Below are 26,646 nucleotides of genomic sequence, written 5' to 3'. Positions count from 1 at the left end.
TTGCCATGTCTGACAGCGAGGATTACATCTCTGTCCAGATATTTCAACAGCCTAGCATGGGCATGCAGATGTGGCGGCTCTGTGAAAACTGGTTCCAGTCCTGGAGTCTAAGATGTTGGATTTTTGTCCTTTTGGCTCCGGCAAACATTCGATGTAGGGGCGCCTGTACGTGGGTTGCCTAAGTATCCCCTATAGAAATTCACCAGCCCCAGGAGTCTCTTCAGCTGATCTAACGATGACGAATTTTCATATTCACGAATTGCTGCTACCAGCACTGTCCGGCAGGGGCCTTGATTCGTGTCCATTTATCTGGTATCCTAGACAATTTACCGTGGAGGTTCCGCAAATGTATTTGGCAAATTTAATGTACTAACTAAACTGCCGATGCTCCTCTGGTGCCATTGACTCTCCCAGGATATCATCGGTGTATGCGAAGCAAAATAGGAATCCTCTGAGAGTAGTTTACATGTATCGCTAAAAGCCTGTGATGCGTTCTTTAGGCCAAGCGTCATTACCCGAAGTTCGAAAAGCTCGAGGAGGATGATAACTTCCTTGGGTACGTCCTCTCGTGTTAGCGATATTTGGTAATACGCCTTGGAAAGGTCCAGCATTGTGAATATTTTTCGACCCTGCAGGTACATATCCGGTACCCACCGTAACCTATTGAGCCGAATTTTGACGGTCATGGTATCGCTCATAGATTTCGTCGCTATGTAGGCTACGGAATTGTCCATCCTCATGTAGTGGACCAAAAATTCTTAGAAGGATTCTTCTCTCGAACGCGGCCAAGAGTTCGCAATTTTTCCGAGGAATACATGATGTCAGGCAAGATCATTGTCTTGTGCAGTAAGAGCTTTGACCCTATGGTGAGACCTTTCGAGCGGAAGTAGTCTCATATCTTTATTCTTCCCGTTTGACCAGTGCGGTTTGATGTTGTTGGTTGGTTGGTTGGTTGGTTTTCGGTACTGACGTTGCCACCATATACTTTGTCTTGCCTTCATTGATATCCAGCCCAAGATCTCGCGCGAATTGCCGCCTGCTCGATCTGGATGAAGTCAGTTGGTACGTCTCGGGTCGTTATTCTCATGATGTCGGTATCGTCAACATAGACCAGTAGTTGGGTGGACTTAAAGAGGATCGTACCTCTTGCATTTATCTCAGCATCACGGATCACTTTCTCCAGGGCCAGGTAAAGAGGACGCATGATAGGGCATCCCCTTGTCTTAGACAGTTGTTGGTGTTGAATGGTCTAGAAAGTGATCCTGCTGCTTTTATCTGGCCTTGCACATTGGTCAGGGTCAGTCTGGTCGGGATACCGAATTCTCTCATGGCCGTGTACAGTTTTACCCTGGCTATGCTATTATAAGCGACTTTAAATTCGATGAATACATGGTTCAACTGATGTCCATATTCCCACAGTTTTTCCATCGCTTGCCACAGAAAGAAAATCTGATCTGCTGCTGGTTTGCCTGGAGTGAAGCCTCTTTGGTATAGGCCAATGATGTTCTAGGCGTATGGGGCTATCCGGCCTAACAAGATAGCGGAGAATATCTTATAGATGGTACTCAGCGACGTACCTCTAATAGTTGCTGCATTGCGTGATATCCCGCATTTTATGTATAGAACAGGTAATACCTCTTTACCAGTCGTCAAGCATTGATTCGCTGTCCCATACCTTGAGCACAAGTTGATGAACCACTTGGCGTAATTGGTCGCCTCCATATTTAACCAATTTGGCTGTAATTCCATCGACTCCTGGCGACTTATGGTTTTTAAGCCGATGAATTGCACGGACTGTTTCTCCTAAACTTGGTGGTGGCAGTATTTGTCCGTCGTCTTCAGTTGGCAGGACCTCTAACTCGCCGATGTTTTGGTTGTTCAGTAGCTCATCAAAGTACTCAACCCGTCGGTCCAATATGCCTATTCTGTCGGAAGTCAGATTTTCCTCTTTGTCTCGGCAGGATGAACATCGAGATGTGTAAGGCTTTATCCTGCTGACTTGTTGGTAAAACTTCCGCGCCTGGTGCGGAAGCCACCTGTACTTTACGGGTTCACAGACCTGTTAGTTCTCCCAGGCTTCCTTTTCCGTCTGAGAAGTCGCTTCTCCGCTCGCTGGAGTTCATGATAAGTCTCCGCACGTCCTTTGAGAATGCAACATAACTCGGTATGCAGTATTCTTGCGTTCCGTTGTTAGCTTATATTCATCGTCGAACCAGGCGCACCGACTCCTTTTGCGGCTAGGGTGAAGCATGTTTGTGGCCTTATTTATGATAACGTTCTTCAGGTGATTATTAAGATCATTTGTTGGTGCTTCATCTCCAGGATCTCTGTTGATTGCGGTTATTGTGACATCCTTTTCCCCTTTATAGGTGTTGCGGACCATGCCTACGAGATAGTGATCCGAGTCCCTATTAGACCCCCTATATGTTCTGACATTCATCAAGGCTGAGAGGTGGGGGCGTTCGATCAACACTTGGTCAGTTTGGTGGGAAGTGATCCCGTCACGTAGAGGTAGAGATAGGGTTTGGTAGTAGAGCTGTTGGTGTTATTTCAGCAGACGTTTCCCAGGTATTATGCTCTATCGTGGGGACTAACCAACGTTTCACCCTGGGACCTATACTACCCTTTGACCCGCCTATGGTCCGCTTTAATAAAGCACCCACTGGTATGTCTAAAGCGTCACTATGTATCCTGAGAATTACTTCTCTGCGCGGGTGTCTCAACAACGTGGCATTGGTTTGCTGACGTTTCTTCGCTGTAAAGGCTTGTTCCAGTTCTAGAATCCAAGAAATTGGGATCTTACCCGTCTTTTTAGCCCCGGTTAACATTCAGTGCAGGAGCGCGTGTACATGGGCTGCCCTGGACAAGTATGACTATAGAAATTCACCATAAACAGGAATCTTTTCAGCTGACCTAAAGATGGTGGTTTTTTATCAATTATTGTTACCTTTTCCAACATCGGTTTTGATCCGTATTCATCTATCTGGCATCGGTGTACGCGAAAAAAAACGGATGTCCTCCGAAGGTGGTTTCGATGTATCGCTGGAAAGTCGTTGCGGCGTTCTTTAGGACAAACGTTATTACCCGATATTTGATGATATTTGGTAATACACCCTGGTGAGGTCCAACGTTGAAAACCTTTACAACCCTGCAGTTTGTACGAAACATCCTCCAGTTAAGCGATTGTATACATGTACGGTATAGTGACTCCATTTAGACGATAGTCGCCGCTCGGTCGCCAAGTTCCATTTTTCTTCGGGTCGAGATGTAGATTACTGGCTGGCTGTTAGAGGGACCCCAGATTTCTTAGGCAATCATAGATTCGAACTCTGTCTTAGCAATTTTAAGATTTTCCTGGTTTAATCTCCGCCCTCATTTGCTCCGCTGACGAACTCGTCGTGGTGATGTAGTAGAACATTGCTCATTCTACTATCTTTGCTGTGCTAGAAGAGACATCGACGAACTTCCGTAACAAGTTGCGGCATTTCTTTGGCGATCCTGTCAATTCCTATCGTATTTTGATGCTGACAACCTCCTTAGTTAGGTGCCCTCCTCTTATGCGTACCAGCACTCGATAGTACTTCAGAAACTTGACGCCCAGGATCGGCTGTTCAATGTCTGCGACTACAAATGCCCAGAGTTCCCAAAATAGGTCGAGGTTGAGTGGCCTTCCCCATATGTCTTATTGGTTGTGAATCTTGGCAACGTAAAGTGTTAAATCCTTCTTCTCCCCAGGAGCCACGAGATGTCGGTCCCTGTGTCTTCGAACACTTTGGACCCCATTTTTCCAATGGCTATTATCAGGCAAGTTTTTTTGGTAAGTTCGACCCCAGACGCCTGAATACAAGGCTGCCTTTCTAGTTTTTCAACTTTTGATAGCTGATCGCCTGCGATAACCGCTAGATCTAAAGCGGGCTTTCCATTAGCGTTAGCGATTCCTATCGCTTGATCTCGGATGTACCTCAACATTCAGTTCACTTAATTGATTCACCATTTGTCGTACTAGGTCCGACAGGGATGAATCTCCTCCACCACTTTGAGACGGTCCTGCGGCAGGTTGGTGTATGATCGCGGTTAGTTGTTGTATTTCCGCAATTCGATCTGCAGCCTCCGCTTGTCTGTGTCCCTCCATAGCTGCTCTATAAACAAACCATCATACTGTGTCCGAGTACTGTGCGTCAACTTTTTCTCTAGGTTTTAGCCCTGTAGCAAATGCCTCAGACGCGGCATGGGGTTTTTGATTACAGTGTTTGGATCTAACTGCAGGAGTCCCTTACGTTTTGGGCTATCAATTGAAAAAAAAAAACATATCTCCGTGTCCTAAAGTCCTAAAGTCCCATTCTCAGCAACTAGCGGCGAATAAAGTTCGTAGGATACGTAATGCTTTGCTGCTACTATCACAGACTGTTTCAAAAATAAGGTTCCGAACACTGTAACTTTGCCACGCATGAGGCCAAGCGAAATCTGGCAACACCCCCTTGTTCACTGGTTCCCTCACCATCGTTCCCAACAACAATCACCCATCTGCGATGATCACTACCAGGCTGACAGCCATCCACGGTGGAGTCCGTCATCTTCGTCCCCGCCAAGTGCGACATTCGTGCGGTCATCTGATTTTTGCACGCAAAAAGTTACCACCCATAGAAATCGATTGCCAACTAAGTCAAATGTATGGGGAAACGTTTATAAGCATTCAACATGTTCGCAGATGTAGGGAATTCGCTGACGGAGTTGTGGCGAAGATTGACCGAATCATGCTGACGATCCGGCAATTGACTGCTGAAACTCCTGAGGCTGCTGAAGCCATGCTTTCAGAACTCCGCAGCCAGCAGCGGGACGTCTGTGCTCGGGAGTTTTTGGGTGAAAGGGACGAGTATACCGAAGACTTTTTAGACTCCATTGTTACGGGGGATGAAACGTGGTGCCATTACGCTACAATCTCGCCGCACAGAGCCGCCCAAACGAAAGAAGTTTAAGCAGAACCTATCGGCAGGGAAAAGTCATCGCAACAGTGTTTTGGGACCGGCGTGGTATACTGCTTATCGAGTTTATGCCTAAAGGAACCACAATAAACTCAACAAGTTATTGCGAGATCTTGAAAAGGCTCAAAAGGGCAATCCAAAATCGTCGTAGGGGAAACTCACGTAAGGCGAAAGACTGCACCATGACAACGCGCGTCCGCATGTCTCGCGACAAACGAAGGGCTTAATCGAGGGATATGGCTGGGAAGTCATTGCCCATCCTCGTTACAGACCTGACACCCAGCGATTTCCATTTATTTCAGAAGTTGAAGAAGCACCTCGGTAGTCAACGATTCGAGACGGCTGCACGACTAAGTTTCCAGGTTTCTTAACGGGTTGGCGCGGATTTCTTTGAGGCGAGAATGCACTCATTCACCAGAAAAAATGCGTCTTCTCCTCAGCTTTCAACTCCTCCCCTTGTCCTGCACCTTCTCCCCTCCTCTTCCTCTTCGTCTCCTCTCCTCTTCTAAGTGATTTCCTCATTTCCTCTTCCTTGTGACCAAAAAAGGAACAATTTCTTCGATGACATTGAATGTTGCGTTTTTAAATTGATTACAGGATGACAAGTGAATGCAAAGTAAGAGACCAGAAGAATCGAGCTATCGGCTTTTATCTTAACCATAATTTGATGATTTCTGATCATTTATTGTTTGGTGCATGATGTGATCGGAAGGTGAAAGTGACAGTGAACAGGTCACACATTAAGAGGGGCAACTATTCCATTGTTGAGTGGGCCGTCCCAAGAACAATTGGCGAAGAATAGTAGAAGAAGAGTATGAGCATCTCAAGAAACCCTGGAGGAAGCTAAAGCGCATTTTAGTAAACCACGAACAATGGCACGTAAGTGTGGTTAACGCGCTATACCCTACCAAGGTGTGAATGACAACCATATAGATATTATTTTAATCTGCATTGCAGCGTCGTTTTGTTTCATGTACAACAAAGTTGTCTGCTAAATTGCTGTGAATCCAATATAAAATTTTACTTGGAGAGGGAGAGAATAAACGGTTTTCTTACAAATCCTCCTAGAAGATGACTTCCACTATTTTTCGAGTTGAAATGGTAAAAATTGAAATCATATTTGAATTTTTCACAACGATCCTGGAACAGATTTTTTTCCAAAATATATTCATTGAGAAAATCTTTACAATAAAGTTTTCAATGAAACTGCTTGATACTGCAAGAAATGTCAGTCAGCTTTATTAAGATAGAAATATCTATTTATGAATCTTATAAAACTATTTTGCGCGTACTTACAGACAAGAACATTAACGTTCGCTTTAAATGTGATATTAAAAACGCTGATTCTATTTGATAATATCACACTGTGCATAGGAAATTCGCGCATCTTACTGTAGAAGAATGTAAGGACGTGTATAGTATAGATACTCATATATAATATATTCTTGGCTAGTTCGTCCGCTGCCTCGTTGTCTTCCAAACCAGCATGGCCTGGAACCCAAAGTATCCAGACCTTGTTGGACGAGCCGAGTGTATTCAGTCTCTCAAGGCATTCCCACACCAGTTTAGAGTTCACCTGGTTGGACCTAAGTGCCTTGATCGCTGCTTGGCTATCGGTGAGAATAGCTATGTTCTGCCCCCTGTAGTTCCTTTGCAGATTAAAGGAGGCACATTTGTCTATGGCGTAAATTTCCGCCTGCAATATGCTAATGTACCTGCCCATTGGCTCAAAGTACATTTTCCTTGGACCAACGACACCGGCACCCGCTCCCCCTGCTGTGAGGGATCCGTCAGTGTACCAAGTAATCAGTTGCTGGTTTAGGCCATATGTCGCAACTACGCTCTCCCAGTTTGCCTTGTTACTCCAACGTGTTTCAAACTTCTTAGCGAAGTGAAACCTCGTTGTCATGTTATCCCTTGGTATCAGTAATTCGGGATACCGCCTAGAAAAAATATCGATCTTCCTTCAATTTAGGCAACTCCCCGCCTCACTGATACTTCCGTCCATTCTGAATATTTTCCTTCTTGCCTGCATCTATATGTGCAGATGGAGAGGGGTTAATCCCAGAAGGACCTCCAGGGATGCCTTTGGGCACGTCCTCATTGCCCCACTGATACACATGCAAGCCAGCCTTTGGAGCCAGCTTCCCTGGCTTGTGTACTAAGTTCAGTTCTTTCTGCCCAGATTACCGCTTCATAGGTAATCATTGGCCTTACTATTGCAGTATATATCCAAAGTAGTATCTTCGGGCTGCAACCCCATTTTTTTCCTGCTATGGATCTGCAAGTCATCAGAGCCCTCGTAGCCTTCCGACAAGTGTTTCCGACATGTGTCTTCCAGAGTAATTTTTGGTCTAGCGTGATTCCCAAATATTTGACCTCTGTTTCTCGTTTCACCTCCATATCATGTAATGTTATGGCTTTCAGGTGATCCAGCTTACGCCTCCTAGTGAATGGTACTATGGTGGTTTTGGTTGGGTTGATCCGCAGTCCCACCTTCCTGCACCAGGCACTAGTAACCCTTAATCCCGCTTGGATTCTATCACATAGGGTATCTTCATATTTGCCCCTACAGATTAGAACAATGTCGTCCGCGTAGCCCTGGACTTGTATTCCAGTATTAGTTAACACGTCCAGGAGTTCATCCACTACCATACTCCACATTAGCGGCGATAGTACTCCACCCTGTGGACAGCCTTGAGTGGTGTTCATGATAATAGAATTTGTACCTGTTTGTACCTCTATTTGTCTGCTTTCTAGCATTTTGCCCATCCAGAGTGCCAGGGTGTTTCCCACTCCTTTGCGGCTCAGGGCATCCTGTATCTCTGTGTGCGATGTGTTGTCGAATGCTCCTTCGATATCCAAAAACGCGAACAGTGCAATTACTTTTGTTTCTTTGGCATCTCGTAGTACCTCTGTCAACTGTGTTTCAGTTGACCGTCCTGCCCGGTAAGCGTAAGCTTCCCAGTGAAGTAGGGGATTATGCTTTAGAACATTAGTTCTAATATAGTTGTCTATGACCTTCTCCACAGTTTTGAGTACGAACGATGTTAGGCAAATTGGTTTGAAAGATTTAGGGTGAAAAGGATCCTTTTTACCCGCTTTCGGAATAAAGACCACTTTTGCCCGTCTCCATGCCCTTGGAATGTATCGCCGTGCTATGCTCCCCTTACCACCCTCAGAAGAGACTTTAAGATAATTCCTAGGCCTCTCTGGATAAGTGCTGGGAAAATGCTATCTGCTCCGGAAGATTTCAGTGGTTTAAAAGTTCCCACTGCCCAGCTTAGCCTAGCCTCTGAGCATACCTTTTTTGCTAGTTTCCAGTTCTCCTTTCTGCTCCTTTTATTCGTTGTTGGAGTGTCAGGCAGAATGTTCCCGCCTGCCATCGTAGGGTAGGAACCCGGGAAAAGTGTTCTGAGATGCAGATGTACTCTGTCCTCCTCATTCTTGGTAAATATCCCATCTTTCTTTTTCAATCAGACAGAGGATATTCCCCCGTCTTTGGCTACAGCCTTGTACAGCCTGGTTGCTTCTGTGATCTGTTCAATCCCTTCACAGAATTCCCTAAAGCTGTTTCGTTTCGCTTCCCTGATCGCGTTGCTATACGCAGTCAGTGCATTTTTATACCTCCGCCAGTCCCCGGTTTGTTTTGCCCGCTTGGAGAGTTTTCGTGCTCTGTTTTCATTCTGGCCAGGTTCCTGTTCCACCATTGTACATCCCTTGATGACTTAGCTGTCTTCGCCGGAAAGCTGGCCTCATATGGGTCAATGACGACTGTGTTGAGGTTTTCCACCACTGTTTCTAGTTCCAGTTCGCTTCTGATGTCAGCGCCGCCTTAAAGGTGGGCAATGTTATTGCTCAAGTGCGTTGCGTAGGATTCCCAATCTGTTCTCCTGGAATTCCGTATTATTCTTTCTAGTTCGCAGTTACCCTCAATGTCGAATTTGATTATCCTGGGATCAGACATAAAGGGTTCATCCGACGCCCTCTTCTCACAATACTTCGTTAGTTTTCCGACTTGTTCCGGTGGAGCCCGGATTTCATCTCCTGAGAAGTATCCCGATGCCACGAGTGCCTCTCGAGTGCTCCTCCCGGCTGCCAATGAGACCTGGATAGCCACAAAGTCCCTGGTTAAGAACTCTCAAAGACATATGTATTTTAAACTACGTTTAAGGATTATGCAAGCTCTTAGTTTTTCACAAGAGGAGTCCCAAATTTCCTGCATGCTTCCTCCTTGCAGACCGCGAATCTGCCCCCTGTACACCCAGGGCTCCTGAACCAACATTATTCCAATGTTCTCCTTGGAACTTGCCCTTGCAATTACTGCAGATGCAGCATTCGCACGGTGGAGGTTTATCTGGGCTATCTTAGTGCTGGCCATTGGCTCCGTTATTGTTTGGAGCTCTTCTCCACTGTCGGAGTATCGCCGACATGGCGCTTTCCTGCGCATCGTTGTCCACCCTAAACCTCTGAACTCCTACTAGGTCTAGGTCGTCCAGCTTCTGCCCTTCACTGGGCAGCAAGTCTACTTCCCCGGTTGATACAGTCCTTTCCGCCTCTATGACTTTCGAAACTTCTTCGGGGACTGCGGTATGTTTTTCACCCGGTGTCTCCTCCGAGGTATCTTTCCTCGGCTTTCCCTGTGCACATGAACGGGTATAATGCCAAATCGGTAGTTGATATGGCAACTCCAACGTTTGATTGCCTCCAGGGATCGGTCATCTACCCCGATCGTGAGGAGTTTACCTTTTCCCTCCACCTTGCTTCTGAGAACTCTCCATAGTCGGGTGTGGAGATCTTCATTCTGGTCTTCCGTTTCTATTGTCGCGGCTTTTGGCAGAAAAACTGTCACCATGTGGGCTCCTGTTATATCATCCCCAGCACATTTTGACAGTTCTACTCCTTCCCAACCTGGCAATCTAGGAACTATGGTTCTAATCCATTCTGCAGTGTCCTCCATCGCGCAGTCCGCCAGCATAAGGCCTGGTCGAAAGCATATCCCGAGGAACACAAGTTTCGATATCCATCTCTTGATCATCTGCCTGACGACAAGGTTCTCAATGGTTTCCTGCTCCTCATGAGTGAGTATTTCCTCGGGAAACATTTTTGGCAGTATAGCCAGCCGAATGCCCTTGACCGCGGGCCTCCTGGGTCCTGCCTTCACTTCGGACCTGTCCGGGTTTTCTCACCCCTTGGGTTCAGGTTTGGATTTTTTGAGAGCATTCCCTTCATGCGGGCTGATCTCTGCTGCTCCCCGGTTTCTCGGTTCCGGTAGAGATGGCTTAGGTCTGTCCTGAGCCTTCTTAAGGGCCTCTTCTGGTTCCAGGCCTTCCTTCAGATAGCGCAGGTACTATTTAACACCGGCGCCACTGAGACCTGTCTCCTTCCTGACGTCTGTTATATCTATCTCAGACGTACTTTTGATGGTCCCTGCTCTTTGGTTCGTTGGTTGTTGTCCACATAGTGTGCCAATGTTAACCTTGGACCAACTGCCTGACGTCCTAACTTCTCCCTTCTTGGGTGTAATGACCTGGCTCTCAGTAATTCGGAGATGTGCCTTCGTCTGATTAACCAGTTTTTGTACGGTACGGGACCACGCTTTATTGATTTTCACTTTCTTTTCGTTTTTGTTTGTAATCATTTGATTCCCACGAATATGGGGGTTAGGAGGTCCACCGTGCCATAGCCCTCCGTAGCACGGCAAGGTCGAACTTACTCACTGAGGCGACCAGGTATCAGTGAGGCTCCGTTCGAATACAGTCAGTTACCCCCGACTGCAAACTATCCAATGGGCACGGTTCGCATAACACCCTGGATTGGGGGTGGTGTTTTTCGACTCCCCAGTCTAGATCCGTAGCATTTTGTTAATAGTAGCTTCTTGGTAGACGAGAGGCTTGGCCCCTGAAAAGCCACGCACCGCCCCAGAGGAGAGACAACTCATCCTCAGAGAGAGATAGGTTGACCTCAGGGAGCGTCAGTCTATCCTGCAGTGCACTACTTCACCCTTGGGTAATGCGGTAATGGAAACGAAAATGTTGCATTGGACTAGTAACGTGACACGTTTTAATCACATCCGGGATGAGGATATCTACGATCGATATGGGGTTGGAAAAATTGCGATGGTATGGTCACGTATTTCGCGCTAATGCCTGTATAAAAGGCAACTAAAATTAACTATTCAAAATATAACATTCAAAACAATACAATTTTCATATTCTCCATTTTCAGGTTGACTTTGGCGAAGTGTTCATTCCACCTGGATTAGATGTCCCAAAACCGCGGGTTTTGCCCGAATTCAAAAGACTGGCACACGGGTTACGTTCTAGCAATATAAGTGTATTAGATGCGAAAACATTTTATATTCCCAATCTACATTATGACGGGGCGGGTCCTGATGCATATTTCTGGGTTGGAAATGGTTCAGAGCCAAACGTCTTAGGAGTTAAGGTAAGTTGTATAACATAGACTTTGGAGACAAATGAGAAAGGTTAACCAAACGTATTTATTTATCTGGATATGTAGGTACCGAACGAACTAGGATCACTTGAACCCTTACGCGGATATCAAGGGGAGGATATAGAAATTCAGTTACCAGGAAATTTGACAGTATACGATATTCAGTGGCTAGCCGTTTGGTGTGTGGAATACCGACATAACTTCGGGCATGTGATAATTCCCAATGATTTAGACGTACCACCGGCTCTGGGACAAACGAAAATAACGGTAAGATAATATGGTTTACACAGATTTTATTCTAAAGACCTTTTGTGAAACTTATATGGGTTATAGACTGGCTGTAGACTTATTATTACTTTGTAAGGAATTCACTGACTCTTCCGGCTTTTGCACCCTATGTATGGGTGGTCGCCTATGCCAATTTACTGATACCTGACCGAAGATTTGATCTGGAAACACTGAAACCAGGGTAGCCCTCTGTAAGTTGTAAGAATGGCGAGTTCGAAGCAGAATGAAGGGCCTAACAGCAAAAAAACTACCCCCTCCCTAGGAAGGCGTAACAGTCCATTTTTAAAGTCGCTTTATTTTAAGTTCCTGACAGTAAGGGAGTTGCCTGGTGGTGTACTGTGAAGCGACTTATTTTCTAATGACTGGTCCATGAGGATGGACAACTGGCATTCCCAAAAACCTTAATCACTGCTGATCCATTCCAAGTACCACTAAGCAATTGCAAGTATCCGAAAACACCACCGAGGAACTACAATCGAAATAGTGCGACTTCGTAGCCACAGTACGAGTGGGTACTAATAGTGGATGAAACCTAGGGGGTTTCGGCGACTGATCCCGGAACTTCGTTCACCGTTAATCCACAAAGCGGACACGACGCTGCTTCGGGGCGCACACGGGTTTCAGTCTGGACAAAGAGAGCGCCTTTTTGTGTCCACCGATCTCGAGCTGGAAGTAATGTTCTCCCCGCTCGAGAACGCGGTACGGGTCCTCATATGGAGGCTGCAGCGGCTTCCGGACGGCATCCGCCCTGACCAGAACGTGCGTGCACGTGTCCAGTTCCTTGGGCGAACAGGCACGAGTGTCGAGTGGGTAATGGCGCTTTGATGCGTCGGAGATTGTCCCTCAGCAGACGCACCAACCCCGACTCTGTGAGACCCGATCTCTTGTCCAAGACCGGATCACTTGGGAGTCTTGGGTTCTCCCCGTATATTAGCTCCGCAGGGCTGGCAGCAAACTCCTCTCGGCGGGTTGCACGTAGGCCGAGTAAGACGAGAAGCAAGACTTGAGTCCAGGACAGATCTTCGCGTGCCATAATGGCGGCTTTCAGCGTCCGGTGCCAACGTTCTAGCATTCCATTGGATTGCGGGTGGTATGCAGTAGTCCGCTGGCGTTTAAAACCCAGGAGTTTGCCTAACTCCGAGAAAAGGGTGGACTCAAATTGCATTCCCTCGTCAGTGATGACCACTGCAGGGACGCCAAACCGAGGTATCCACTCTCGGCAGAGGGCTTCGGCACAAGATTGCGCCGTAATGTCTTTCAGAGGTATTGCCTCAGGCCACCGCGTGAACCTGTCGATGATTCTGAGGCAATACTTGTAACCGTGCGAGTCTCGCAAAGGCCCTATTATGTCGAGGTGTATCGTGTGGAAACGCTTGGTAGTGCGGGGGAATGAGCCCATTTCTTTCCTTACCTGCCTGGAGACTTTACACTTTTGGCATGCGATGCACTCTCTGGCGCAGGAATTGATATCCTTGTTCATGGAGGGCCGGAAGTATTTTCCGGTGACTAACCGGTTTGTTGTCCTGATGCCGGGATGCGCCAAGTCGTGAACTGCGTGGAACACTTCCTTGCGAAATGTGGCCGGAATGTATGGCCGAGGTCCCTTTTCCGAGTCTTCGCAGCAGAGACAGAGGTTTGAGCCGAAGATGGGCAACTCCCGAAATTTGTATTTGGGGTTGGATTTGAGGCTCTGAAATGCTGCGTCATCCTCCTGCGCCTTGGCAATAGCCGAGAAATCGAGTGAGGCGGGGATGTTAACCTCGGAGACACGAGACAAAGCGTCAGCAACTATGTTGTCCTTGCCGGACACGTGCTGGATGTCTGACGTAAATTGGCTTATAAAGCTCAGGTGCCGAAGCTGACGAAGGGACGCTTTGTCGGGCTTTTGTTTCAAAGCATATGTGAGAGGCTTATGGTCCGTGAACACTATGAACGGCCTGCCTTCTAGGGAGAAACGGAAGTATTTACTGCTCAAATACGCGACGAGCAGTTCACGATCGTAGGTACTGTAGTTCCGTTGAGCGGGATTCAACTGTTTCGAGAAGAAGCTCAACGGCTGCCAAACTTGATCCACCTTTTGATGAAGGGCAGCACCTACTGCGATGTCAGAGGCATCAACAAAAACGGCTAGGGGTGCATCTTGCAGAGGGAATGCCAAGAGTGTAGCGTCGGCCAGTTGTTGACGGGATTTGTCAAACGCGCGGACAGCCTCTTCAAACCACACAATCTCTCGGAAGTTTTTGCCAACTGCAACTTTAACAGGTGCATCGTTTGATTCTGAGATCGGTTCAGATTTAACGTAGGGATCAAGTTTTCCATCTTCAAGGTTCGATACGAAGTTTTGCAAACTTTCAACAGAAAACTCATCCTTCATTATGAATTTCTGATTCTTAGCATCACGAGCCAAGATCAATGGCTTTTCACCGGTGTAATCGTAGCCGTATTCATTGATTTCATGTTGGAAGTCATCCTTAACGCTAATAGCGAAATTGATTTGTCCCGCGAATTCCTTTGCGACTTTCAATACACGATTACGCCAGTAGTTAGTTCCTTTAGGATTCTTGACATAGTCGACATTGTAGTAGGCAACAACAAGTGGAACCTTGAATTCTTGAGTGGATTCACGGGTGCGATGACCGACCAAACCATGGAAGTTAGCCTGTACGAATTCAGTCAATTCTCCAAGAGTTTCGCCCTCAAACTTGACAGAGGAAGGTTCAAATTTGTTGTGCAATTGAGGAGCACGGAAGATTACGATGGCGTTAGCTTCTCCTGCTTCTTTCAATACTTCAGGTGCAGTGCTGTGACCAAAACGCAATTTCTCACGCATTTTATCAGCATATTTGAGGAAAGTTCCCTTCAAATCGCTCTCCTTCTCAAATAGACCAACCACTGATGTTTCGGGACTTTCCAAGAATTTCTTGAAGTCAGCTACGGTTAACAAATCCTTTGATGCTGGCCCAACTTGAGCTCGCATATATTGTATTTATTCGCTGGCCACGTCCCAAAGTGAGGTTTGTCGGGCACGGGATTCGTTTGGCATTCCACGTACTTTTGTAATTCTTGTTTAGCGTAGAGAAGTGAACAAGAAGAGATCGGCTAATTTCCATGCGGTCTTCTCCTGTCCTAACCAACGGCACTTTTTCACCGCTAATCCTCCACTCCCGTGGCGAGTTCTAAAACGAGTTGTAGCGACATGGTAATGACATGACAGCACCAACATGGCAACGCCTTTCAACAGCTGATATGCTCAACAAAGTAACGTCACTATATGGATCGGCAAGGATATAAATTCGACGCCATCGGACTCTTTTACAAACTCTTTCTCTCGACCTTCTCGGTGTTTGTTGAATAAATGGGTAGAACCTTAAAAACATACTTTTTCATGTTTCTACAGAGTGGAGAGTTCCGCGCCATCTATTTGTCCGCAACAGTCGAAATAAATTTCGAATGCTGCGGATCCTGCCGCGCCACAGTCCTTTGCCAAGACTCCAGTAGGTCACCGGATTCCACGCAAGGAATTGAAGACACGCTTGCTGAAGAGCCGGGTCTATTATTAAAATTTTACTTGGAGGAAAAGCGCATAGGTTCCGAGCACGGTGAAAATGTCTGCGTTGCGTATATTATAAGAGAGAATGTGACAAGTAAAGCCGTTAAAGGCGGAGCAATCCATCAAACGGGTCGAAAATTTGAAAAAGTTACATAAATCCAGATAGGCTCTACATTGTTGTAGGAAGCGGAGGTTAAAAGTTCGAAGGCAAGGGGAATAGTCCTCACGGGAAAGTTTTTTTAGGGAGGTGGGAACGGGTGAATTTACGTTGTAACTTTTCTAAGGCAAGACAAATACAGTTACAGGAGGGTAACCAAATCACGGAGCAGTACATAAGGCAAGGAGACTATACACAGGAGATCCAACTGCCAGCACATTTTTTGAAATTTTATAGAGACGGAAAAGTATTGCATATCTTCAACCGCGACGGGAGTTGCGCGAGCAAAATTCCCGTGTTAGCGGCATGTATGTAATGCAGTGCATTTGTGTGCGCCCACCTGGTTACGAGCACATGGATACGATCGTCAGTATAAAGCCAACTGGGACAAGTAAAGAGGAGACAAGATTGTTGATAGAGAATGGAAATAATAAAGGGCCCAGAATAAAACCTTGTTAGACGCCAGAATGGGGGGGGGGAGGAGCAGAATTTGTAACCGCAAAAAAAGACTCGGAAGGATCAGCTGGAAAAGTAAGATTCAAGCGCTGTTTCAAGTGATATGGGAGCACTAAGAGAGGTGAGGTGGGGCAAAAGTGTCTTGTGATTTACAGTGTCGAAGGCTTTAGAAAAATCAGTGTAAATAGTATGCACTTCCTGCAGAGAATTTAGATATTTGGCCAAAAAGTTCGTAAAGTCGTTTAAGAAATCATGTTGCTATTTCACTATGAAGTGGCCAATGTGGAAGGGCAACCAATCGCTGACACACCTTTTCAAGATTTTCAAACAGAATAAGAAAAGTTAAATAGGGCGGAAATTCTCGGCAAAAGAGCAATTGGCACTTTTATGAATGGGGATGACAAGAACCTCTTTCTATATTCTAGGAAAATGGTTCTCTTTAAGGCTCCTCTTAAAATTATGGATAGGGGAGGAGAAATTGACTAACCAGTTTTAATCAAAAAGAAACTTCAAGGTTGCCAATGAGATACTCGACTAAGAAAAGGGTAAGGATGGGGAGAGATAAGGATGTGGAGGGCTGAAAATACTGAGAAAGGAGAGGGAACATAGGCTGAGAAAAAACAGCGGCAGAATAAATGACAAGATAGAGAAAGAATACCAATTTTCTCTCGATTTACGTAGGAGAGGAGTCAATCCCAGGAGGACCCCTACCGATGCCGTTGGCCAGGCCCTCATTGCCCCATTGATACACGCAAACCCGTCTTTGAAGTTTGTGTAACTCCCTGGCTGTTGTGCTGAGTTCAGTTATTTCAGCCCAGATTACCGTCGCTTAGGTAATCATTGGCTTTACTATTGCAGTGTATATCCAATGCAACATGTTCAGGGTACATCCTCATTTTTTCCGTAAAATAGACCAACAAGTCATCATAGCCCTTGTGGCTTTCCAACATATGTTTCCAACATGTGTTTTCCTGAGTAGTTGATGATACTATAGTGATTTTGGCTGCATTGACGTGCAGCCCCGCCTTCCTACACCAGGGACTAGTAACTCTTAGAATCTGTCCGTCGTAGAGATATCAAGCAAAATCCCATTGACTTCGGCCGTGGAATAAGACCCCGGGAAATGATTTTTGTTTGGGATATGAGGAAATGGAGAGCAACTTACTCTCACGTTTTATGGTCCACGGATCCCTTTTTTGGGGCATAGCACCCAAGTATACAAAATAAGACGGCTAACAATTTCGTCCAGGGCAGATGGGCTGCCCATCTGACGCTACCTCACCTCTGCTCTGGCATCTAAGGGAAGGATCCGTAGACCAGAAAACTTGAAAGTAACTTGCTCTCCACTTGGTCCGGTCGAGATCAAGTAGATGTGGACTTAGGATCCCTCATATTCCAAACAAAAATCTAGCTTTGGCCTATCTTAGGCTCAAAATATTGACGATTTAAACTTGGATATAATTCGCACTCTTGTCGTGTCAACTGTTCCCACTTTCGGTCACGCTGCTTTCAGGGAAAAGGTGAGGCAGCGTTTGATGTGTTGTCTCTACTCTGGACGAACCCGTTTGGCGTCTTTTTTCCCGGAAAGCAGATGTATCCTACCCTCCCGATTCTCAGCAAATATCCCTTCTTCAGACAGGTAAAATATATTGCCTGTATATAAGCCTGAATGCTTCTGTGGTTTGTTCGACCCTTTCACAGAATTCCCAGAAGCTGTTTCATTTTGCTTCCCTGATCGCGTTGTTCTATGCCTTCAGTGCCCTTTTGTACCTCTGCCAGTCCCCGGTGTGTTTCGCAGAGAAGAGTTTTCGGACCTCCTTTCTCATTCTGGCAAGATTCCTGCTCTATCAGGGTACGTCCCTTGATGACTTAACAGTTTAAGCCAGACAGCTGGCCACATGTGCGTCAATTACGACTCTGTTAAGGTCTTCCACCAGTGTTTCTAGCTCTATCTCGCGTCAGATGTCACCGTTCACCTGTTGGTGAGTCATGTCACTCAGGTGTCTTGTGTAGGAGTCCCAGTCTGTTCTCTTAGGATTCAATTATTCTGTTTACTTCTAAGTAACGAAAGAGAGTACATAAGAGTATTGGGATAAACAACATGAAGGCTGGAGAGGACAAAATCTTCTTCTTTTCTTCTTTTTCTTCAACCTTTGTTCCGTTCACAAGCGGGGTCGGCTCGTCGTGATCGGCTTCGCCATTTGGCTCTATCGAATGCCTGATCTGGGTGCAATCTCGAGGCTTTCAAATCCCCATCCAGCGTATCAAGCCACCATTGCTTAGGTCTGCCTTTTGGTCGTTTACCATCGACTTCGATGTTCAGACCAATCTTTGCAAGTGAATTCTCGTTTGCACGAATTGCATGACCATACCATCGAAGACGCCTCTCTCGCAACTTTTCCACGATCGGTGCAACCCCATAACGATCGCGGATATCCTCATTTCGGGTGTGATCTAAACGTGTGACGCCACTAGTCCAACGTAGCATCTTTGTCTCCATTACCGCGAGACGCCGTTCATTGTCTTTTATGGTCGGCCAACACTCAGAACCATAGAGAGCGACTGGACGGACGTTCGTTGATACGTCGATCACAAAGGACACCAGTTGTGGAACGCCACTTCATCCAGGTTGCGTTAATGCGAGAACAAAATAACAACTGCAATTTAAGTTATTTCTGGAAAGGTGGAATTGGAGGGCGGCACAGGTGTTCATGAAAGTAGATCATGGGAAGGTATGAAGAGCTTTTGTTAAGAGTTGGAAGGCCGAATGTATAGAGTCAGTAGAGCATAGGAAGACCAAAGTCCCCACAGAGAATGAAAGGAAGAGACGGAAACAATACGGTTAAGAATTTTGATGATCTGTCAAACATATCTGCGTAGAGAAGACAAAGGTCAAAATATAGAAAGTATACACATTCATACAATGACAGAGTCGTAGGGAAAAGAAGAGGAGGAAAAGGTGCTTTCAGGAGAGAGCTATCAAGGCGGCAACCGCCAGTTCAGTTAGCTAGTTCAGCGCCATCTCTATCACAACGAATGAAAAAGTGACTTTCGAAAAGCTCGAAATCTAAAATCCTTCCATCCAGCCAAATTTTAATAATGCAAATGACATGGTATTGAAAAGTTTAGGATAAAACTAGTAAAAACTCGACAGCTTGGTCCCCAGACTCCTTTAATTTTGGTCTTAGCAAATCGTTGAGGAGGGGCAGAGGCGCCTAAGACAATCGTTCATGCTTTCGTAAGCAAAATTCAATCGTAACCTTTTAAGGTATGAACCTACCGATTCAAAGCAAAGCTTGGTGCTTTACTATGATACAGTCCTTACAGGCAGGAGGAGTTTTTTCTTAAGCTTTTAGCGTGGCCAGATGAAATGATATCATAATATAAGACCCATCCATAGACTTCGATAACATTGACTTAATGAGTTGGTTGGGATTGTCAAAGGACCGCTGCCGCTTCGATTTCCTCTTAGCCGCAGACGATCCTTTCCCTTCAACGTTGGCACAACCCGGAGCTTGTGGTTTACCCAAAGGCATTGTTTAGTACGAAGCCAGTTTTTGCGGAGACAGTTTCTTGCAGCACCTTGGCCTTTGCTGATAGGGCGACTGGAGCACAGAGTCAGGGTAAGTAGATCAAGCTCTACATAGTCCGAGGATCGACTGGTGCCCAGAGTTCACCGTTCTTGGCGACTTCTTAACTCCTCTAGTCATTCAGTCCCCAACATGGTAGGCAAACCTTGCTTTGTGTTTTAATCACCGCTTGGCTTCAGAGACGAGGAGAGGCTTTTCTTTACTGCGCTCCCTTTCCACAGCAAGGTAGGTAGAGGGAGCAGTGAAGCAGAACTTTGCGATATACTTCGTCATCATTGTGACTTTAAGGGATGATCAGGACGTCCCATTTGAGTGTCTCTATGCAGGTTTCAATGAGTTTGACCACATGAGCTCGAGCATTGTCATACAGAAGAATCACTTTTTCGTGCCTCTTTTTTCTTTTTTGAGGAGGTGGAAATCTTCAAAAGACACTGGTCTGGACACACCAGCGTGTGGGATTTTTACCCACTAAAACCACCCCCGACTCCCTCCCTGCCCCGCGGAACCACCATAAGGTATTACATCACGGGGCGGAGTCAGCTCACTCTAGCTTAATCCCATTTCTTCTATACGCGGCGCACGTGACCGCGTTTTTCTCCTTTCCTCTGCCTTTCGCAATTTATCTTGAATAGATGCGATCATGGAGTTGACCGCATCCCAATTCTCTTCATGTGCTAGCATTTTCGGCACCAGATTTTCTGGTACCAGCACCTCTCCTAGAGTCTCCTCTAGGTTCCTCCTTTCTTCCACAAATCTCGGGCAGTGGAAGAATACATGCTCTGGATCCTCTGGGACTCCATCGCAATTTGGACAGTCGGGTGAGGTCTCCAATTTAAACCTGTGAAGGTATTGGAGATATCCTCCATGTCCCGTGAGAAACTGGGTGAGATTATAATTAATCTCACCGTGTCGTCTCTCCAACCACTCCTTGATGGCAGGAATGAACCTGTGAGTCCACCGACCCTTTCCCGAGCGTTCCCACCGCTCTTGCCATCTATTTATGGATCTCTCCCTCTCAGCCTTCTTCGTCTGCAATAAGGGAGAGATTGGCTTCGCATGGTATATATTCGCCATCTCATCTGCCAAGATGTCAATCGGCATCATTCCAGAGATGACGAATGCTGCATCATCTGAGACAGTCCTGAAGGCAGAGCATACCCTCAGAGCTGTCCTCCTGTAGACTGCATTCAGTTTGCTAGTGTTAACTGACATCCGCAACGCCTCGCTCCAAACTGGGGTCGCATAGAGCATGATTGAGGTCACCACCCTGGCTATAAGCAACCTAGAGGTATTCCGTGGCCCTCCCACGTTCGGCATCATCCTCGCCAGGGCCATACTAGCTTTGGATGATTTATCACAAACATACTGTACGTGTTGCTTATAGCTGAGCTTCCTGTCTATCACCACCCCCAAGTATTTGATGGTCGGCTTGGAAGTGATGATATGATTCCCGACTCTAACACAGGCGTAATTTCTCTTCCGGCGCTTCGTGATGAGGACCGCTTCCGTTTTTTCCTCCACAAGCGTCAGACCAAAGCTCTCTAACCAGCATTTAACAGCACTGATTGCCTCGCTTGAGTATAACTCAGCATCTTCGATATGCTTTGCGACAACAACCAGTGCAATGTCGTCAGCGTAACCCACCACTGTGGCTTCCTCCGGAAGGGGAAGATTAAGTACATCGTTGTACATGATGTTCCACAGTAGTGGGCCCAATACGGAGCCCTGCGGGACACCCGCGGAAACGACGTACTCCTGCGGTCCGTCATCAGTGTCGTACCAGAGCCTCCTTTCAGTTAAATAACTATCGACAATTGCGGCGAGATAGGCGGGAATACCAACCTTCGCTAGGGATTTCCGGATTAGATTCCAATTGGCCGAATTGAATGCATTTTTCACGTCCAGGGTTACTACCACGCAATATTTGCTGGTACTACCCTTTCCGTGGATTGCATCTTCGGCCAAGCCAGTAGCCAATTTGATGGCATCAGATTGAATTTAAACAAAACTGAATTTTTGACGACCGATCCCCATGAAACAGGCACAATCACTGTCAGCGGCAGTGATCTGCCCAGATCTGAGCAATTTAAATACCTCGGGTCAACGCTATCAGCCAATGGAGAGCTGCGTTATGAAATTGCTTCACGCATTAACGCAACCTGGATGAAGTGGCGTTCCACAACTGGTGTCCTTTGTGATCGACGTATCAACGAACGTCTCAAATCTAAAATTTACCGCAATGTTGTCCGTCCAGTCGCTCTCTATGGTTCTGAGTGTTGGCCGACCATAAAAGACAATGAACGGCGTCTCGCGGTAATGGAGACGAAGATGTTACGTTGGACTAGTGGCGTCACACGTTTAGATCACATCCGAAATGAGGATATCCGCGATCGGTATGGGGTTGCACTGATCGTGGAAAAGTTGCGAGAGAGGCGTCTTCGATGGTATGGTCACGCAATTCGTGCAAACGAGAATTCACTTGCAAAGATCGGTCTGAACATCGAAGTCGATGGTAAACGACCAAAAGGCAGACCTAAGCAACGGTGGCTTGATACGCTGGATGGAGATTTGAAAGCCTCGAGATTACACCCAGATCAGGCATTCGATAGAGCCAAATGGCGAAGCCGATCACGACGAGCCGACCCCGCTTGTGAACGGGACAAAGGCTGAAGAAAAAGAAGAATGGTTGATCTGGCTTTACGGAGCCCATACTGCCGATCTGAAAGGCCGCCTTGGCTCTCAACTACCGGGAGTAATCTATTGTAGATTACCCGCTCTAGCATTTTCCCCACCGTGTCCAAAAGACATATGGGTCGGTATGAGGATGGTTCACCTGGAGGTTTACCAGGCTTAGGCAGAAGCCCCAACTTCTGCCGCTTCCATACCGCTGGAAATATTCCCTCGGACATGCATGCTTCGAACAACTCAGCGAACATGTCCGGCCTCGATTTCACGGCAAGCTTAAGGGCCTTATTCGGTACTCCGTCCAGACCCGGTGCTTTATTGTCTCCTATTCTGCCGCAGATCTCCAGGAGCTCGTCTCTGGTGACTGGCGGGATTGCCGTCACATTCAGAGGTGGTTGGAATGTGTCGGTGTTCTCCTCTTGCTGGGGGAATAACCCCTGGATGATTTTCAGCAAGAGGATGGGGCACGTGATCTGCGGAGACGAACGGCCTCTAAATCGTTCCATCACGATTCCATAAGCTCTCCCCCACGGATTTACGTCCGCTTCTGAGCAGAGCTCCCTAAAGCATTTCCTCTTGCTTCGCTGAATGGCGAGCTTGAGGGTTTTGCGGGCTGCCTTGTACGCGCACTCTTTCTGCCCTTGATCGACTCTACCTACCGCCCTCTGAGCCGCTCTTCTGGCTCGGTGGCAGGCTGATCGAAGGCCGGTCAGTTTATCATTCCACCAGTAGTTTGGTCTTCTACGGGGGAATGCGCACCTCCTAGGCATGAACGCGTCACATGCTTTGGCGATGCATTGAGCCAGATGGACAGCTCTTTCCGTAGAGGTGCCTGCTATATCAGGTTGATCTAACCACACCTCCAAGAAGCTCTGCTCATCCAAAGATTTTGCAGACCAGCCTGAAATCTTTTTCGGTTTCGGGCATGATAGCTCTTTGCCCTGAGGTTCGACACATGTCTCAAAGAAAACTGCCTGGTGATCGCTGTGAGTGTAGCGTTCGCTGACGCACCAGGACATACCACGCGCCAGCGAAGGGCTGACAAAGGTCAGGTCTACAACCGAGCCTGACCCCCCTTTCTGGAAGGTGTTTACAGCACCTTCGTTAGCCAAAACCATGTCCATCTGCGCGAAAGCTTCTATTAAACTGCGCCCCCTAGCATTTGATTCTCTGCTACCCCACTCTAGGGCCCAAGCATTGAAATCACCAGCAATCACCTTTGGACTTCGTCCCCTTGCGTCGAGAACAAAATTATCAAGCATTTGCTCGAATTCAGACAGTGTCAAACTTGGTGGGGCGTAGCAGCTGTATACATATACACCACTTATTTTCGCCCACACAAAGCCACTGGCTGCCTGACTTGCAGTACATTGTATGGCCTGTCGACCGCAAGCCCATATCGCCGCTCCACCAATCGAATCTGTCACCCATACGCCACCGTGACGGCTTCTGTACGGCTCACTTATGATGGCGATTACCATCTCTGATTCGAACGTGGTCTGCTCAAGTAAATCCTGAGCGACCCTGCAATGATTGAGGTTTATCTGAATAAACCTCATTTTCTTATTGCAGTGAGCGCCTTCCTAAATTCCGGACATTTACTACTTCCGGCAATATGCCGGTTATCTTGCCCCTCTTTCACCTCGCACAATGGGCATTTGGGGTCCCTATTGCACTCCCTGGCAATATGGCCCTTCTCCCCACACCTTCTGCATCGATCGGATCGATCAATGCTGCTGGTGCATACCTTGGCGAAGTGCCCAAATATGAGGCATTTAAAGCACTTCTTTAGTGAAGTCTGTTCTCTTAAACGGCAGACAACCCATCCAATCCGATCTTTTCCGGCAGCCAACAACATCTGCGCTGCCTCCATTGGTACTCGTATTGTTGCCGTTTGAGTACCGCCATAGGCTTTTCGTAAACTTACAACAGACTCCTCTGTAAGTTCTTCCAACTTGAATTGCTCCTTCAGAGCTGTACAAATTTCTGCTTTTGATGTTATTTCATCGAGATCCTTACATTGTATGTAGATCTCATGTTTTTGGGCACGAGTGCGAAAGTCATCAGCCTTGCCCACGCTGGATCTTTTCAGTTCGAACATGAGATCCCCTTTCTGGGTTCTTCGCATTCGATTCACATTTCCGCTCAGATCTTTTAGGTCGGGATCAGCTTTGACCTTTCTGAGTATCTCCGCGTAGGACAGATTTCCCTTACTGAAGATAACAATCGCATCTGGACAGGTTCGCAATTTTGCTTTTCCTTTCGCTTTTTTGCTTGTAACCTTAGTCCATCCATCGTTTCCGTTCGTTTTGGGCTTCCCAACGCTGGTCGACTTTTCTACATTCGCTGTACGCTTTCCTCCTTCAGAGCTATTAGTGCTGGTTTTCAGAGTTTCCTGTCCGCCTTTTTTTCTCTTAGGTGCCTGCTGATTATTTGAAGGATCCCCCTCTTTTTCCCGTACTCGTTTATTTCGTCGCGTTTCGATGGTAGTACGATTAGGTGTCACTTGGGTCGCTTGTGACACTGTTGGTGCAGCGGGGTTCGGCGTATCCTTAGTATTCTTTTCTTCCATCTGCGATCTATTATAGAGGACTCTAATGGCTCTCACCATATTCTTTATGGCTTGGTGCACGTTGTGCTTGTCCTTGATGAACTCGGACAGCTCAACTATTTTGCCCCAAGCTGGATAAATGGTAATTCCTCCGGATCGAGACTCTGCTCCTTATAAGCCCCGACAGGGTTACTCCTTTTATACGCTGTTTCACTTTTGCCAGTTATTGATCTTGCCTGTACTTTTTCCTTCATCGCCTTTAGCATTGGTGGAGATCTCAAAGTTGATGAGCTTCTTTTGAATGGATCCTTATCTTGTTCCTGGAGCACCTCTTGCTTTCGCGCATCTTGAGCATATGCTGTGGGTGTTGTTACAGTTTTTGTCGTCCAACGATCCATCTTCAGTTCATCCTTGGTTGTTCTTGCTACTGGTGTTCTCGGTAAGGTCGTACTTCGCTTGAACACTTCCTTCTCCAGATCCAAATCACTTGTAACATTATATGCCAAGGTGGCCAAGTTGTCCACCACCGAGGCACTGCGGTCGAGGGATATCGACGACCGGGAGCCCGCTTGCTCACTCCCAAAAGCCGCCGGTACTGGGGTTCCGAGCCCCTGCACCGTAAGTTTACTCGAGTTTACTCCTTCTCTCGTCTTCCATGGTGGTTTTATGTTCTGGGTATCCTTCCCATAGCCATTTTGGTCCACGCACCAGAGATGAGCAAACACTAGCCCATACACAGTCAGAAAAGAAAAGTGCATGAACACATATTTACACATCAATAGGTATGCCCCTATCCGCCACCTGGGGTCGCGCCTGATGGGAGATCTGGCAACTCCTCACATTTGAGTGTCTCTATGCAGGTTTCAATGAGTTTGACCACATGAGCTCGAGCGTTGTCATACAGTAGAATCACTTTTTCGTGCCTCTGCTCGTATTGTAGCTGTTCTTCACGCAGTGCTCGGCTCAGTCGCATCAGTTGAAGTCGATACCATTCCCCAGTGATGGTTTCATTTTTTTTCCACAGCTCATAATAAATAACACTGACCTGATCCCACCAAATACAAAATTCCTTCGCAGCGTATAAGCATGACTGGGCAGTCCCTATTGCTTCATTTTCTTTGGGTGGCTTTAATGAATCCACTTTTTATCACCCGTCGCGATGCGACGAAGGAAACCCTGCTGCTGAAGCAGTTGTTCACGATTGAAAAAACGACGCTCAACCTCCTTTGAATTCAAATCATAAGGATTCTAATTTCCTTTATTTTTAATAATTTCCTACGTTTACAATCGCTTGGGGGGTAACTCCTAATACCGAAGCAAACTGTTCTTGCGTTCGCCATCGATCCTCATCGAACAATTTCTACAACTTCGCGTCTTCGAAGTTTTTGGTCTTGCTCTTTAAAATGATAGAACCAATCACAACATATTGTTTCACTTAGAGCAGCATTTCCGTAAGCTTTTTTTTAACTCTGGATGCGCTTCAGCCGCGGTTTTCTTTGAATGAAGTAAAAGTAACAAGCAAATGACGATTATTTGGCACAAAATCAGAATTTATCACGCAACTTAAAGCATATGACGTTGCAATAGAATCACTAAGGTGTCAAAGCGACTTGTTTACCATATGTCTCAGCTTGCTCATGACGTTTTAGATATGTTAAAATTGACCAGCTGAAGCCATCTATTGCCAAAGAGCGGGAACATAGTTGGGCATCTAATATATGTTTTTTTTTTGGAAAAATTCAACCTGACGAAGGAAGGGGAGTTATTTCTTCAAAAAAATAGAAATTTCGAAAGATTACCATTGAATAATTTAACTGAGTTGCTTTAAAGTATGTTAATTCATTTCTTATTATTTGTCAAGGCATTTTCTTTTTTAATGTGTACATTTTTGGTGGATTAGCTACTTAGAACACCAAGGATACTTGGTTTGA

At 46.5% G+C, this 26,646-nt stretch overlaps 2 protein-coding genes across 2 annotated transcripts in view; one reads left to right on the top strand and one right to left on the bottom strand.

The window, feature by feature from the left end:
- Positions 1 to 26,646, top strand: part of LOC119651633 (protein Skeletor, isoforms B/C) — a 238,851-nt gene that overhangs the window by 189,372 nt on the left and 22,833 nt on the right. The window contains exons 5-6 of the mRNA XM_038055297.1: positions 11,211 to 11,429; positions 11,505 to 11,705. Coding sequence (XP_037911225.1) covers positions 11,211 to 11,429; positions 11,505 to 11,705 — 420 coding nt within the window. The remainder of the gene's footprint in view (positions 1 to 11,210; positions 11,430 to 11,504; positions 11,706 to 26,646) is intronic.
- LOC119652940 (protein disulfide-isomerase A3-like) lies at positions 12,132 to 14,706 on the bottom strand. Its single transcript, XM_038057330.1, has 2 exons — positions 13,946 to 14,706; positions 12,132 to 12,195 (listed from the first exon to the last, which is right to left on the bottom strand). Exons 1-2 carry the CDS (start codon positions 14,701 to 14,703, stop codon positions 12,132 to 12,134), a joined length of 822 nt encoding a protein of 273 aa, XP_037913258.1. The 5' UTR covers positions 14,704 to 14,706.

Source organism: Hermetia illucens, chromosome 3, assembly GCF_905115235.1.
Source record: "Hermetia illucens chromosome 3, iHerIll2.2.curated.20191125, whole genome shotgun sequence".
NCBI classification, from domain to species: domain Eukaryota; kingdom Metazoa; phylum Arthropoda; class Insecta; order Diptera; family Stratiomyidae; genus Hermetia; species Hermetia illucens.
This window is presented reverse-complemented; position numbering and strand designations above follow the sequence as displayed.

What these genes read in the sequence shown, in the direction of transcription:
- LOC119652940 (XM_038057330.1), bottom strand. Translation starts at nt 14,703, where the DNA reads ATGCGAGCTCAAGTTGGGCCAGCATCAAAGGATTTGTTAACCGTAGCT. An exon ending in AACTTCCGAGAGATTGTGTG is followed by an intron (nt 12,196 to 13,945) that starts GTTTGAAGAGGC and finishes TTTCGATTGTAG; the next exon opens with TTCCTCGGTGGTGTTTTCGG.